Source organism: Elephantulus edwardii, unplaced genomic scaffold (assembly GCF_000299155.1).
Source record: "Elephantulus edwardii isolate Elephantulus edwardi_28Jun2011 unplaced genomic scaffold, EleEdw1.0 scaffold00017, whole genome shotgun sequence".
Taxonomy (NCBI): Eukaryota; Metazoa; Chordata; class Mammalia; order Macroscelidea; family Macroscelididae; genus Elephantulus; species Elephantulus edwardii.
Genome location: NW_006399767.1, coordinates 20,981,788 through 20,998,179, shown reverse-complemented (window position 1 = coordinate 20,998,179; position 16,392 = coordinate 20,981,788). Strand labels below are relative to the sequence as shown.

The window sequence follows — 16,392 nt, the reverse complement described above, 5'->3', positions numbered from 1 at the left end:
ATGATTCAGATCTATCATTCATAGCGTCATCATGAGTCCTAGTTAACTCAGTGGCATCTAACAACAACATAAACTTCCCTACTCTCTTAAGGAAGTATATATTGTTATGTGCTGTCAAAATGACTTATGATTCAGAGATCCCATGAACACTGGATCTGAATCCTGCTCTATCTTGTATCCTCCTCATCATCTGTGCTATGTTGAGCCCATTGTTACAATCACTGTGTCAATTGATCTTGTTGAGGGTCTTCCTCTCTTACTCTGAACCTTCACCTTTCCAAACATGATGTCTTTCTCCCACACGTCCATAGTGCTTCACCATCCTTACCTCCAAGGAGTACCCTCACTACACTCTGTCCAAGACATATTTGTTCTATTGGTGGTCCATGGGGTAGATATAGAAAAAGAACATTTATTAAGAATAATTAAAAATATTACTATCAAAAACCACATTGACTAATAAATACATAGCACTTTTAGTTTAATGAATCTGACTTAATTGATCTCAGGCTGCCTTATAGAAAATAAATTAGACCAGTGATCAGTGAGCAGATCCTGATTCATGGTGACTCTGGGTGTTTGAGAAATACAGGTTTTAGAAAAAGAGGGATGATTCTTCAGTTTTTCTCAGCATACTTCTATCACACCTTCTTTGCTTTCATTTCTGAGGCATACGTATTTAAAGTTATTTTTATAAAAACAAGTAGATGCCTAAAGGTACAGGAGTCAAAATGGAGACACTGTCGAGAGCCGGTAATATAAAATCACTAATGAAAGGCACAAAGAGTGTATAAATTTAAATAAAAGACTTACTGGTTGATGTGGTTAACTGTTTTCAAATATTTGGAAGACTATTCTGTGTTCTCAAGATGTTCCACTAGGCAACAGTAAAGCAAAAGAATGAGTTTACCGAAGAGAAAGATTTTTTTTTAAATGTGGAAGAACTTTCTCATAATTAGAGTTTTTTAAACATGGAACATCTAATGAACACTTGCCAGAAAAAAAATGTTGATTTCATATCATGTCTACTTATAGAGTTTTTTTTTTCTTGAAACAGTGTTCTATTCTAATAAATTCTTGAAGACCTAGAGTAATAATAATGGCAATAATAGTTAACCTGGAGAGGTTACTAAAGTAGGAGAAGGTCCAGTTCAAACCTTGTGACAGAGGTGAAGATTGTTAAATGCCAATGAAGTATCTCCAACTCATAGAGACCCTTGTTGTTGTTGTGTGCCACTGAGTCGACTGCAGCTCATCGCCAACTCTATGTACAATAGCTCTGAACCTGCCCTATCCTGCATGGAGACCCTGCATTCAACAAAATTAACCCTTGCTGATTCTGGGTGCTGTCCTCATCATTTCTGTGCTTGAGCTCATGGTTGCAGCCATTGTGTCAGTTTCTCTTAATATCTTCTTCTTTTTTCACTTATTTTACTAAGCATGATGTTCTTCTCCAGGATCTAACTTCTCCTCATTAACATGCCTAAAGTACACAAGATAAAGCCTGAATATACTAGCTTCTAGGGAGCATTCTGGCTACATTTTATCCTTGACAATTCTTTTGGAAATCCATGACATAGTCAATATTCCTTGCCAACATGACAATTAAGAGGCATCAGTTTGGTTTCCTTTTTTCCATTGTCCAATATTCATGTGAATGAGAGAGGAGTGAAAATACCATGACTTATGTCAGGTGCACCTGAGATTTCACAGTGACATCTTTGCTCTTTAGTACTTTGAAGATGTTCTTTTGCAGCAGATCTACATAGATTGTTTAAATTTCTTAAATAAATGTTAGCACATTAATCCATTTGGAAGTTTAATAGAATTCTTATACAATTTTTTTAGAATTGGCGTGATTTGGATGCAAGAATCACCGATACAGCAAATGAATCAAAAGACAATGTCAGATATTTGTACACACTGGAAAAAGTATGTCAGCCTCTCTATAATTATGACCTAGTAAGTATGCTTTTAAAATTGTAACTGAAAAAACTTGAAAATAGAAATACCACTTGACCCAGCAATTCCACTATTGGGAATATACCCTAAAAAACCCATAACTACCACCCAAGCAGATATATGCACACCCATGTTTATTGCGGCTTTGTTCACAATAGCAAAGAGTTGGAAATAACCTAAGTTCCAATCAGCAAACGAATGGATAGAGAAGCTATGGTATATTCACACAATGGATTGCTATGCTGCATTGAGAAACAAAGAACTCATGAAATATTACATGAAATGGGTGACCCTGGAGGATATTATGCTGGGTGAAATATCTTAGTCACAAAAGGACAAATATTGCATAGTGCTATGGTTGTAAAACGGGACTCACCAGGGTTGAGGGAAGGCTGAGAAAGAGGGGATAAATAATATATACTACATTGAAACAGATGAGGGAGAGAATTGCTTAAAAGGGATATATGCTTAGGTATTCTTGTCATGACAGCAGTCCAGAATGAAGGCTGCACAGTGGAGTGGACTTGAGGGGAGAGATTGTATAACAATGGTATAATTTTTCTTTTACTTTTCAAAAAGAAGAGCGAATTAGGGGGGAGGGGTGGGCAGGAAAATAAAGTGCAACAATGAATGAATGGAAATCCTAAGTCTCTGTAAAGTTTAATTAGAATTAATAAACAAAGAAAAGGAAAAAAGTGTAACTGTATCATTTTTCTACTGTAATGAATGCATTTTAAAATAACTTGAATATAAATAGAGTGGGGGGGAACTTATACTGCAAAAAAGTTACTAAAAGGATGTTATATATAATATTAATATATAAATATATAATTATATTTAATATTTTAACTTACTTTTGGAACATAGTACTATCATAAGAAGCCTCTTTTCTCAATCAAGCAAAGCAAATGCATTAGTTCTCTAGTGCTGCATAATAAATTACCCCACAGTTGAGTGGCTTCAAACAAAAAAGCCTTTTATTTCATCACCATTTCTGTGGATTAGGAATCTAAGTGTAGCTTAAGTGAATCCTCTTCTTCAAGGTCTCCCATGAGGGTGTGGACCAGTTGTCAGTGGGGCTACAGGCTCATGTGAAGGGTAAATCAAGTGGGGAAGACCTGCTTCCAAGCTCACTCCTGGCTGTTGGCACACCCTAGTCCCTTACCACATGGACCTCTCCACAGGCGGCTCCATTCTTCTAGGAGGAGTGATCCAAGAGAAAAGGAGGGAGGGGGTGATCAAGTTGAAAGCCACAGTCTTTTTAACTTCATCTTTGAAGTAACACCCCATCACTTCCATTGTATTTTCTTCACTTGAAGCAAGTTAATACATTTTGTTTATGTTCAGGAGAACCCAAGAGGCCACTTACCATGGTATAGAGTTACTATTGTGGATATTGTTGTTGTTACATGTTGTTGAGTCCACTTTGACTTTCATGACCCTACGTACAACAGATCAAAACCTTGTCTGATCATGTACCATCCTCAAAATTGGCCGTACTTAAACCCATGTAAAAAGTCACTGTGCCAGTCCCTTCCTTTGTGGGTCTTCCTCCCCTTCTGACTCTGATTTTCCAAGCTTGATATCCTTTCTGAGGATTAGCCTTTTGAAGTATGTGAGATGAAGCTACACCATCTTTGCTTCTAACATATTAGGAAGCCAAAACTCATGGCATGATGGCTTTATCGAAGTTACTCACTCAGGATAGAACTCATCTTTGAATTTCTAGTCTACGGCTTTAAAATTTTCCCTCTAAATAATTCTACAAAAACAAAACAAAACACTTTCCAAACAATCTCATTGCTGTTGAGTCCCATCCAACTCATAGTGACCCTCCGTCAGGCTTTCAAAGCTGTGTATCCTTAAAAGAGGAGACTGCCAGTCTTTCCCAGAGAGCAGTTGGTGAACTTTAACTCATCTTTAGGCTAGCAGCCTGACACATTCTCCATCAAAAGTCCTAATAATTCTACAGTATTCCTTTAACAAGTATGTTGTTATTGATGTTGATATGTGTTGTCAAGTTGGAACTGACTCATAGTTGACCCTCAGTGAGTTTTCAGAGGCAGTTAATTACACAATAGAAGATTACCTATCTTCTTCTATGGAGCAGCTAGTGGATTTGAATTACGTGCCTTTGGGATTACAGCTCAGCTTCTAGGCCACTAGAGCTTTTTAAAGAATAGGTCGATACTACCATTTACTTGTATTACTCTAACCAAAACCAAAAAAGCAACCCCTCTGTAAAAGGAGTAAGGGCCTCAGGATAATGTGAAGAAGGCTGAGTCTGAGCTCTACTAATTTCACAAAAAGAAATTGTCTCTTCTCTATCAATAACATCCACAGTACCAGACTAATAGCTACAAGGTCAGACATGGTACACTCCATTGTGCTGCACTTATTTCTGCTGATTGCTGGGTTCACAATGCATTGCAGATGACCACACAAGCTTTATAGAATCTCTTTTTACTCATAGCTATGGGATTTATTAGGGAAACACATTGGGATGGTGAGGCAAATGATATCACACAGCAATAGCCCAGATTTAGGAAGCCAGGTTAACAACAAGGCACAACACCTCACTTAGTTCTTATAGTTTCTCAGTCAATAGCAAGATACAAAATACAGTTCCTGAATGAATCCAGACAACTTCCAAGTCAACAGAAAGATACCTGTGGAATCAGGAATCTCTGGCCCTAAAAGACACACATGGTTTGCTCTCTCGGTGTCTTCTCCTTTCCTGTTGTTGATGTTCCCATCTCCAGGTTTCTGGTCCTGGCTCTGACTGTTTCTGTCAGGCTATACCTTGCCACAGTCTTGCTATGGTCTAGTTAGTTCTCTTTCTTATGTTGGTTACAAAAATGTTGATGATGCCAATGGGCCACCTGCTTGCAGGACAACTAACTCACATTAAAGCCAATGGTAGGGAAGTAAAATTTTTAGAAAGACCTACTACACTGTAAACCCCCACACACATCCCTTCCCAAAAAATCTCACCAAACCCACTACTCTTGAATTGATTCCAACTTATAGTAACAGAGGACAGAGTAGACCTGCCCCATAGGATTGCCATGGCTTTAAATCTTTACAGAAGCAGAATGCCTTATTTTTCTTTGTGGGTTTTTTCTCTCCTTGTGTCTTCTTCTTTAAGATGAATTTTGGTTAACAGTCAAACATTTAATCTGTTGTGTCTCTAGGGCTTCTTTTTATTTTTTAAAGATTGTGTTAAATTTTAATTCCTAAATTCTCTGGATTGTCATATTTCTTTATGAAAGTTAAAGCATGCCATCTAACCTTTCTTTAGATGTTGATAGGTGTCAGATAGAGTATAACTCATAGTGATGCTATCAACAACAGATCTGAATCCTGCCCTGTACTGTGCCGTCCTCATAATTTTCTTGATGAAGATACATGAACTCATTGTTGCAGGAACTGTGCCAGTCTCCATCTGGTTGAGGGTCTTCCTCTCTTTTGCTGACCCTCCATCTTTCAAACAGGAAATAGCCTCTTCTAGCCACATGCCCAAAATATGTGAATGATGCTTTGCCATCTATGCTTTCAAGAAGCACTCTGGCTGTACTTTCTCCAAGACAAAACTGTTCATTACTTTGTCAGTCCATGGGATATTCTGTACTCTTCTCCTGTACTACAGCTGAAAGACATCAGTTCTTCTTCTGTTATCTTTATTTATTGTTCTGCTCTCAGAGGCATAGCAAGTTATTACTTGCTATGAAAAGACCATACTTTAATCTTCAAACTGGCATCATTGCTCCTCAATAATTTGGAGAGGTCTTTGACTGCACACTTTCCCATTTTATTATGTCTCCTGATTTCCTGACTGCTGGTACCACTGATGTTGATTGTGAATCCAAGTAATGTGAAGTTGTTGACAATTTCAATCTTTTCTCCACCTATCATGTGTTATCTATTGGTCCAGTGGTGAGAATATCTGTTTTCTTAACACTCGGTGTAATCCATATTGGAGACTGTAGGCTTTAATCTTATGCAGGAAATACTTCAAATCTTTCTCACTTTCATCAAGCAAAGTTGTGGAGGGAAAATAATTTGTGTGACACTAATGCAGTGTTTTTCTGGTCTTGGCTCAGCGTCCCTTCTTCAGTAAGCCACTTTTAAGCAGGAGGGCTGCATATAGACTTGAGAATTCTTGACTCATTTTTCTAAGCATTGTGCTACATGCTTTACATAGGTTTCATTCTTTATGAACAATGATCCTCATTTTAAAGATTACACACTGAGCTGGTGCATTTTTTTTTGCATCTCCTAGTGATGGCACTGCATTTGAATTCAGTACTTTGTGACATAGATTGTATTTTCACCCTTCACTTTACTAAATTGCTTCTTCAAGACATTGTTAAAATGATTCCAAGATAATTTATATTTTTTGAAGAGTTAGTCATTCCATTCACATAGGTGGAGTCACCGACCATATGAATGAGTTGACCAGTCTTAGGTTAGGCTAAATGTTGGTTTCATTCTAGAGGCAGGATAAAAGGAGGGGTCTATCTTCTATATCACTTACATGTACAGAAGAGAGAGATGTAACAGCTAAATTGTTATCCATCCCAGGAGGGCATCAGTAGTCAAGGGTTAAAGGGAGGGAAAGATGTGGAATTGAGTGTCTTGAGCAGTGTTGTTCTCACTGCCACATCTATCATCTGTCAAGGCTTCCCATAGGAGAGGTTAGGAAGTCATCAGAGCAGCCTTTTTGTTTATTGATTCCATAAACAGGCGAAGCACTTCAGTTTATCTGAAATTCTTATTATTGTGTTGATTTATTTTTTTTGCAAAGAATTACTACTTTCTGAAATTTTACTGTCTGCTCACTTTGACCCCAACAGTGTAAACTAGACCTGTGTTTCCTTTTGCTTCACATAAAGAAATTTTACATCACTTCTCAGCTTTCTGTGCACGGAACTGTGAGTGGGGATAATGGGGAGGTGGCTTATTTCATTCACTAGCTCAATGCCTTGAACTCTCAGCTTTATAACATATGCAATTAAAATTTGAATCTAAGAAATTGAGAATTGTCAGATATCACAAACACATAGGGTTACTCACAAGAATTAGAGATCCAAGTAATCTGTACACATATGCCTAAAGCCTACTTTAGCAGGGCTAACTACAAGTGTCTGTGGGTGTGTGATATAATAGATGAAGCATGTCTACCAAAATAATGACATTTGTCAAATCTGGTGTGGAGTTTCAGTGGTGTTTTATTATTCTCTTTACTTTTTTATATACTTTAAATTTTTCAGTATGAAAAAGAGTACACCTGGAAGAAAGATCAAATACTTCTTATAAATGAGGTCTTTACATTTTATGGTATACTCATTTCCATGTCCTGGCTTCTTTAAATGTCAGTTCTTGTGATCGCTTCAGCTTAGTAATTTTACAAACTTTGCACAGTTTAACTTGCCACAGACTTACCTTAGTAATATAAATTTTTGTTTGTTTTTGAGCTTTTTATAGTCTCTGGTGTAGGAACTGTTGCAAGCATTAGCTTTTGGAATGAAAAAGATACCTGTAATATTGAGTCATATAATTGCTTCCCATTCATCTACCTACTACTTTTGTAGCTCACCCCCCCTCAGATTTATTATTTTTGTTAACACAACCAGAAAGGTTTTCCAATTTATTTATTTTTACTTGTGCCAAGGTTTAAAAATCATACTGGATTTTCATTTAATCATTCATAGGCATTTTGTTTTATAAATAATCATTGATTAATATAATTATTTACAATGTCTCATCAATCTCTTATTGTATATTGCCTTTCTCTTCATCCAACTTATTTATTATATTTTACTCCACTCTTGCTCTCTTCTCATTTCTGTTACACCTCTAAGACTGATTCTGTGTGTAAACCTTTCCTTAGCTTTTTATAGTAGAGGTCTTATACCGTAATTAAGAGTGCTATGATGGCCTAGTGAGTAAGGAATTGTGCTGCTCACCCAAAGGCTTATGGTTGTTTGAATCCATCAGCTTCTCTGTAGAAGAAAGATGGGCAGTTTCCTCCTGTGTAATTTAGATCCTCTCACAACCTGCTGGAGGGTCAGTTATGAGTCTGTTCCTACTTGATGGCACACAACAGCAACATACAATAATTATCCTTTTGTGACTAGTTTATGTCACATCATTAATTGTAGATTCATCCACGTTGTACAGTATTTTATAAATTCATGGTTAGTGATGCATGATACTCGATTGTTCCTTTAGTCATTTGTCCATTGATGGAGACTTGGGTTGTTTCTAATTTTTTGCTATTGTAAATAATGCTGTAATAAACCTGGGCATGGATATATGTTAGTTTATGTTGCAGACTCTATTTCTAATTGGGTTATTGATGTAGGAGTGCGATTGTAGTGATTGCATGATTTTACATCCCCACCAGCAGTGTGTGAGATGCTTTCACCAGTATTTGTTGTTTATTATCTTACTAAATTCTGCTGTTACTGCTGGGGTTAAATGATATGTCATTGTTGTTTAGATTTGCATCTTCCTATTGATAGAAAGAGAATTGATGCCTTTGAGCTTTGGTTGAATATACCGTGAACTGCTAGGTGAACAAACAGGTTTGTCCTGGAGATGGTGAAGCTGGAATGCTCCTTGGAGTCAAGGATTCTGAAGCTTTGTCTGACATATTTTGGACATGTTGCAAGGAGGGACTGGTCCTTGGAGAGGGACATCACGTTTGGCAGAGTAGATGGGCAGCACAGGAGAAGAAGACCTTCGATGAGATAGATCAATTCTGTGACTGGAGCGGTGGGAATAAATGCGTTTGAGGTGGCTAGGTTGTCACAGGCTAGAACAGCATTTAGAGCTCTTGTACGTAGGGTCGCTGTGAGTTGCAAACGACTCAATGGCACATAACAACAACATTGATTTTGAGCATTTCTTCATCTGTTTGTTGGCTATCTGAATGTCTTTTGTCCATTTTGTAATTGGGTGGTTTGATATTTTCTTGTTGAATTTTTAAAACATTTTAGGGATAGATAAGTCACCCGTCAGATGTGTCATTTTCAAATATTTTGTCCCCGTCTGTAGGTTTTCTTTTTATTCTCTTGAAGAAGTTGTTCGATGCACATAAGGATTTAATTTTTATGAGGTCTCAGTCATCTAGATTATCCTCTCCTGACTGTATGTTTTCAGTTATATTTGATAACCTGTGTATGTCAGAGGGAGCTCTGGCGTCTTACTGATGAGGAGCTGTGATATCAACTCAAAGACATTCAGTTTAAACCCACCAGCTGCTCCACGAGAGAAAGATGGGCAGTGTCTTCCCATGCGATTTACTGCCTCTGGAAACTCTCTGGAGGGTTAACTATGAATTGGTTTCGACTCAAGGATATTTAACAACAACACAGCATTTATGCCATAGAGTACTCTTGCGTGTTAGTCCATAGAGATTTCACTGCTAACCGTAAGGCTGTACCAACTTCAGCTCCATTGAAGAAAGATGGTTAGTCTCCTCTATGCAATTTAAAGTCTCAGAACTCACTGGAGGAAATCAGCAAATGTGCCATGACAGCAGTGAATTTGAGTGAGGTTTTATTCCTCTTAATGATTGATGCCATAGATTAGGGCTCCTAAGTTTGCCCGAATTTTCTCTTTGATGTTCTTTATAGTTTTAGGTTTTATGCCCAGGCCCTTGATCCATCTTGAGTTAGTTTTGTATACGGTAAGAGGTATCCTAGCACAGTTTGTTAAAGGGGAAATTCTAGGATATACTTCCCCCTCTACCCTCCACTTATTTATGTATGAATGTATGTATTTATTTATTTATTCACCCTGTACTTTTTAACATAATTAAATTTAAGACCAGAGCATGTCTGAGTTTCATTGACTATGCAAAGACATTTGACTATGTGGATTTCAACAAATTGTGACTAACTTTGAGAAGAATGAGGATCCCAGAACACTTAACTGTGCTCATACAAAACCTATACTTAGACCAGGAAGCAGTTCTCAGAACAGAGCAGGGGAACACTGCATGGTTCAGGATCAGGAAAGATGTGCATCAGGGATGCATCAGGGTTGCATCCTATCTATATACCTTTTCAGTCTAGATGCAAAACATATCATTCTGGAAGCTGGACTTTATAAGGAGGAATGTAGCATCAGGATTGGAGGAAGAGTCATCAATAACCTGTGTTATGCAGATGACATAACCTTGCTTGCTAAAACTCAGGAGGACATGAGGCATTTGCTGCAGAAGATCAAGGACTGTAGTCTTCAATATGTATTGAAGCTGAACCTCAAAAAAACAAAGATTCTCACCACTGGGCCAATTGGAAGCTTCATAACAGATGGAGCAGAAATTGAGATTGTTGATATCTTCGGATTTCTTGATTCCACGATCACCACTCTTGGCACTGGCACTCAGAAAATCAAAAGACGAATTGCAATAGGAAAATCTGCTGACAAGGACCTCTCTAGAATACTGAAGAGCAATGACATTAGCCTGGAGGCTAAGTTTCCCTGATCCAGGCCATGGTTTTCACAATTACTTGCTCTGCATCCAGAACTGGAAAATAATTAAGGATGATAGAAGAAGAATTGATGCCATTGAGTTGTGGGGCTGGAGAAGAGTGTTTAACATACTGTAGACTGCCAGGAGAACAAACAGATCTGTACTGGAGAGGGTGAAACCATGCTACTCCTTGGAGGCAAGGATTTTGAAGCTCTGTCTCACATACTTTGGGCATGTGGCCAGGAGATACCAGTTCTTGGATAAGGACATCATGCCTGGAAGGGTGGAAGACAGCAGAAGAGAGGAAGACCCAGGATAAGATGAATTGACTACGTGACTAGAGAAATGGGATTAGGTCTGTTGGAGACAATGAGATTGATTTAGGATAGTGCAGGGTTTAGAGCTGTTGTACATAAAGTCACTGTGAGTCACAGGCAACTTTAACAACTAATAGCAACAAACTCAAGACTTGCATTATAGTCATTTCAGTTTTGTGAATCATCATGAACCGAACGTGGCACCATCTTAAGTGATTAAATCTCTCCTTGAGACTTTCGTTTTTCAAATTATTTTTAGTACCTTTAGCGTGAATTCAAGGGGCAGCCTTCTAATGAGTACCAGCTCGTGGTGCAAATTCTCATGAGTTGTTTTTCTCCCCTCCCCTTGTAGCAAAAGGACCCTCAGTTTTGAAATGGGTATGAGCTCCATTGTTAACAGAAAAGTTGGCAGTTTGAACCTGCCAGTGGCTCTAGGAAGAAAAAGACCAACTCCTGCTTCCACCATCTCAAAATGTACTTTCTTGGTTAAAAGAAGCAGGTAGAATTTTGAAGCCCCCTCAGACCTCTACAATTTTTTTTTTTTAATTTAGTCTTATCTTTACAGAAAAGTTCCAACAATAGTGCATAATTCTCTTTATTCAGTTTTCCCTAACGTTAACTGCTTCCATTAACGTCTTGTAATGTGCTGTCAAGTCAACTGTCACTCTGAACTCTGCCCTATCCTGAGCCAGTCTTCCTTTCTCCAACACACCTACTCCCATTACCCCAGTTACTATGTCAATCCATCTCATCCAGGTCTTCCTCTCCTGTGTCGTCCCTCCATCCTTTGGAGAATGCTATCCTTCTCCAGGAACTGGTCCCTCCTGGCCACAAGCCCAAAGTACATAAGGTGGAGCTTTATAATCCTTGCCTCCAAGGGGCAACTTGATTTCACCCTCTCCAGAACAGACCTGGTTGTTCTCTTGGCAGTCCATATTATGTTCAGTACTCTTCTCTGGTACCACGACCGAAAGCCATAGATTCTTCTTCAGTCATTTTTAGTCATTGTCCAGCTCTCTGACACTTTGCAAATAATTATAAAGACCATGGCTTGGATTAGGTGCACCTTAATCTTTAGACTTATATTACTGCTCTTCAGCACTCTGAAGGGATCCCTGACAATATCTTTTCCTCATGGAATTTGTCTTTTTATTTCTCAACTACTGGTGCTTAGACTGTTGATTGGAGAACTGAGCAAGCTGAAGCTGTTAAAATCTCAACCAGTTTTCCATCTATCACAGTGCTGCTAATTGGCCTCGTGGTGAGAATCTGATTTCTTAATGTTGAACTACAATCCATATTGAAGACTACAGTCCTTGACCTCCTGCAGCAAATGATTCAAGTTCTCCTCAGTTTCAGTGAGCAAGGATGTGCCATCTGTATAATGCAGGATGTTGATGAGACTTCCTTCAATCCTGATGTCACATTCCTCTTCATAAAGCCCAAACGATCTGTTCTGCATATACAAACTCCTTTCCTGATTTTGAACCATGCAGTGTTTCCTTCCTCTGTTCTGAGTACTCTTTCTGGCCCAAGTACAGTTCTCCTATGTGTACAATCATGTGTTTTGGGATTCCCATTCTTCATAAAGTTCACTACAGTTTGTTGTGATCCACACAGTCAAATGCCTTTAAGTAGTCAATGAAATGCAGATAGACATTCTTCTGGTACTCACTGCTTTCAGCTAAGAGTCATCTGACACTGCTATGATGTCCTTAGTGCACTGGCCTCTTCTAACCCAGCTTGTATTTCTAGTAGTTCTCTGCTGATGATGTACTGTTCCAGTTGTTTTGGAATGATATTCAGCAGAATTTTGCTTATGTGTGATATTAGTGATATTACATTTATCAAAACTAATGTCTCAGAACTAATGTTCCATGATCCAGGCTAGCATGCCACATTTGCATTTAGTAAAATTTGGTTGTAAGATTTTCTGCTTATGACCCCATAGCACACAGGGTGGGCCTTTTACCTCCCCTCAATGAGGACACAGGTTAGAAGTGCGCACCTGATCCCTGACTTCCTCTCCTGCTATAAAGTGGGTATAGCGACTTCTTAGGACCTTGAAAAATCATCTCTTTGACCTGGGATAGGACCCTGGTAGTGTAGTTATTGGCTGCTGTTTGAACTCATGAGCTGCACTGCAGGAGAAAAATGGCAGCTTCAGAGATTCACAGCCTTGGAAACAGTGCAAGGCAATTCAGCTCTGTCCTAGGAGTCCTGCCGCAGCAACAAGACAAGTCCCAGACCTACTCTCATACCAGATGCTAACTCCTCTAAAGGCTTCCCAAACAGATAACTATCCCAGCACATTCAGGAGAAAAGATGGAAGAGGAGGCGGATGAGAAGAAGATGAAGAAAGAGAAGGAAAACAAAGGAGAAGAAGAAAAGGGAACCTCCGGTCTGTAAGGAAAAGTGTCTGAATTGCAGGTGGCCTGAATAAACTTGGAAGTGGATTCATTTCCCAGAGCCCTACCAATGTCTTGATTTTGGCCTTGTTATTCTATACCAGGAAGCTGTCGTCAGAACAGAGCAAGGAAACATTGCATGGTTTTTGCATAGCTGAGTCATGCTAGACCTGATCTTTTGCCCTATAGAACTGTGAACTAAAAAAAATTATTTTAGTTTATTTTGGCTGTTAAGTAAAAAAAGAAATTTACATTGCTTTTCTGCTTTGTGTGTGCTTAGAGTTTTAAAATAATTTAAGCCTCAAGTCAAAATATTGAAATATGCTATAGGAAATATATTGAATGACCGAGAAAACATCAGATGAAGATGGAGTGAATACACAGAAGCATTTTATCAAAAAGAACAGACTGACAATGAATAATTTCAGGGAGGACCACATGAGCAGGAACCATTGGTAATGAAGGAAAAAATGAAAGCTGCATTGAAGGAATTTGCAAAAAATTAGGCCCCGGGAATTTATGGCATAGCAGTTGGCTTGTTTTAATTAAAAGATGCAGCCCTGGATGCAGTCTATACTCACCAGTCTATACCAGAAAGTTTGAAGAACATCTCTCTGGCCAATGGATTGGAAGAGGTCCATACTTGTTCCCATTCCCAAGAAAGGTGATCCTGATAAAATGTGGAAATTATCATTCATATCACATGCAAGCAAAAATACTACTGAAGAGCATTAAAAAATGGCTAGAACAGTACATAGATAGGGAACTACCAGAAGTTTAAGCAGTATTTAGAAGAGGCCATGTCACCATGAATATCATTGCTGATGTCAGATAGAGTCTGGCTGAAAGTAAAGATATAAGAAGAATGTCTATTTGTGCTTTATTGACTATGCAAAGACATTTGACTGTGTGGATCATAACAAGTTATGGATAACGTTGAGAAAAATGGGAATTCTAGAGCGCTTAGTTGTACTCATGAGAAACCTACACCTGGATCAGGAGATTGTTGTATGAACAGAGCAAGGGAACACTGCATGGTTAAAAATCAGGAAGGGAGTATGTCAGGGTTGTATTCTCTTTCCATATCTATTCAGTCTACATGCTGAGCCAATTATTTGAGAAGATGGGACTCTGAGAAGGAATGTGGCATCAGGATCAGAAGGAGACTTATCAATAACCCGATACAGCCTGTTGTTGTTGTTATGTGCCATCGAGTCGTTTCCGACTCATAGCGACCCTATGCACAACAGCTCTAAACCCTGCTCTATCCTGCGCCAACCGCACCGCCTCTGACACACCCATCCCGATTACCCCAGTCACTGAATCAATCCATCTCATAGAGGGTCTTCCCCTCCTGCGCTGTCCCTCCACCCTCCCAAGCATGATGTCCCTCTCCAAGGACCCATCCCTCCTGGCAACATGTCCAAAGTATGTCAGACGAAGCCCCAGAATCCTTGCCTCCAAGGAGCAGCTTGGTTTAATCCTCTCCAAGATGGATCTGTTTGTTTTCCTGGCAGTCCATGGTACATTCAGTACCCTTCTCCAGCACCACAGCTCAAAAGCATCCACTCTCCTTCTGTCCTCCCTAGTCATTGTCCAGCCTAGCTTGCTGAAAGTGAGAAGCACTTGAAGCACTTGCTGCAGAAGATCAAAGAATGCAGCCTTTAGTATGGGTTGCATCTCATTGTCAAGAAAACAAGAGATTCTTGCCACTAAACTGATAGGAAACATCATGATAGAGAAAATATTGAAACTGTCAATGATTTAATCTTGATTGGATCAACAGTTAACACCCTTTGTACCAGCACTCAGGAAATCGGAGATGTATTGTACTGGGAAAGCCTACAGTTAGGAATCTCTCCAAAATGTTGAGGAATAATGATGTACGTTTGAAGACTGATGTAAAACTGATTCAGACCATGGGCTTTTTTATCAGTTGCTATGCAGCTGAGAGCTGAACAATGAATAAGAAAAAAATGATGCCTTTGAGCTGTGGTGTTGGTGAAGAAGCATTGAATATTCCATGGGTGGCCCAAAAAAATGAGCAGATATATCTTGGAGAGGGTGAAGCCAGAGTGCTCTTTGGATACAAGGTTGATGAGCCTTTTTGCCTCACATACTTCAGGCATGTTGCAAGGAAGGGCAATTTCTTGGAGAATGACATGATGCTTGAAAAGGTAGAGGGTTGTCGAAGAAGAGGAAGACCCTTGGCCAGGTGTATTGACATGGTGACTGCTGCAATGGGCTTTAATGTGCCAGAAAGTGTGAGGATGGCATAGAATAAGACAAAGTTCTGATTGGTTGTTCATAGGGTCATATTTAACTTGACGACACCTAACAATATTGCCTCCACCAACAAGAGTTTTGAATACTGTAGAATATTAGTTATTAAAATTATAAAGATATGCTATGCTTAACATAGTATGTTTTATTCCAGGTTTCCATGGCACATGGAATACAAAATTTGATCAATGCCATCAGAATGATTCACAGTGTGTCAAGGTATTATAATACTTCAGAACGAATGACATCACTGTTTATCAAGGTAGGTTGGAAGAAGTTTATCACGGCAATTTTGGAATAAATCATACATTTAAAATGGTGGGGGAAAAATAGTAATATTTCTTTCCCTAAGAGCCAGGAAAATGAATTGGAGAGTCTGAAATGGAATACTTCTGGATTTTAATATTTCCAGGATTCAAGAGGAGAAAGACAGAATGGAGTTAGTTTTAATGAAGTGTTGTGCTTGCTTGGAACCTTTGTCAGATAAATGTCTCAGATTTCTTGTTTAAATGTGGTGGTGTCAGATGCCATTGAGTTGACTCAGACTTATGTCTGAAACCTGTTCAGCAAACTGCCTTTCAGAGTGGTTGTACATTTTATAATTCCATCAACAGTGTATGAAAGTTCCAATCTTTATGTATCCTCTCCACCATTTATTGGTTGCTGTCCTGTTAAACTTTGCCACTTTTATGTTTCATGGTTTTCTTTATGAAGGTCTTTTGTGTCTCTTACTTCCTTCTCTTGACACATTTCCCTGGAGAGTAGTTCCAATAGTCTTGATTAGGGGAGGTTTCTATATCTACCTGGGTCAATCTGAGTAAGGCATGAGTTTGAAGGGATTTTTCCGTTTCGTCTGTTGTTGTTATGTGCCGTCGAGTCGTTTGCGACTCATAGCGACCCTATGTACAACAGCCCTAAACCCTGCTCTATCCTG

At 38.9% G+C, this 16,392-nt stretch overlaps 1 protein-coding gene across 1 annotated transcript in view; it reads left to right on the top strand.

The window, feature by feature from the left end:
* The window catches only part of DNAH8 (dynein, axonemal, heavy chain 8), a 555,032-nt gene that overhangs the window by 39,648 nt on the left and 498,992 nt on the right, over positions 1 to 16,392 (top strand). Inside the window, 2 exon segments of the mRNA XM_006882162.1 lie at positions 1,849 to 1,962; positions 15,613 to 15,720. Of these exon segments, the coding sequence (XP_006882224.1) occupies positions 1,849 to 1,962; positions 15,613 to 15,720 (222 nt within the window).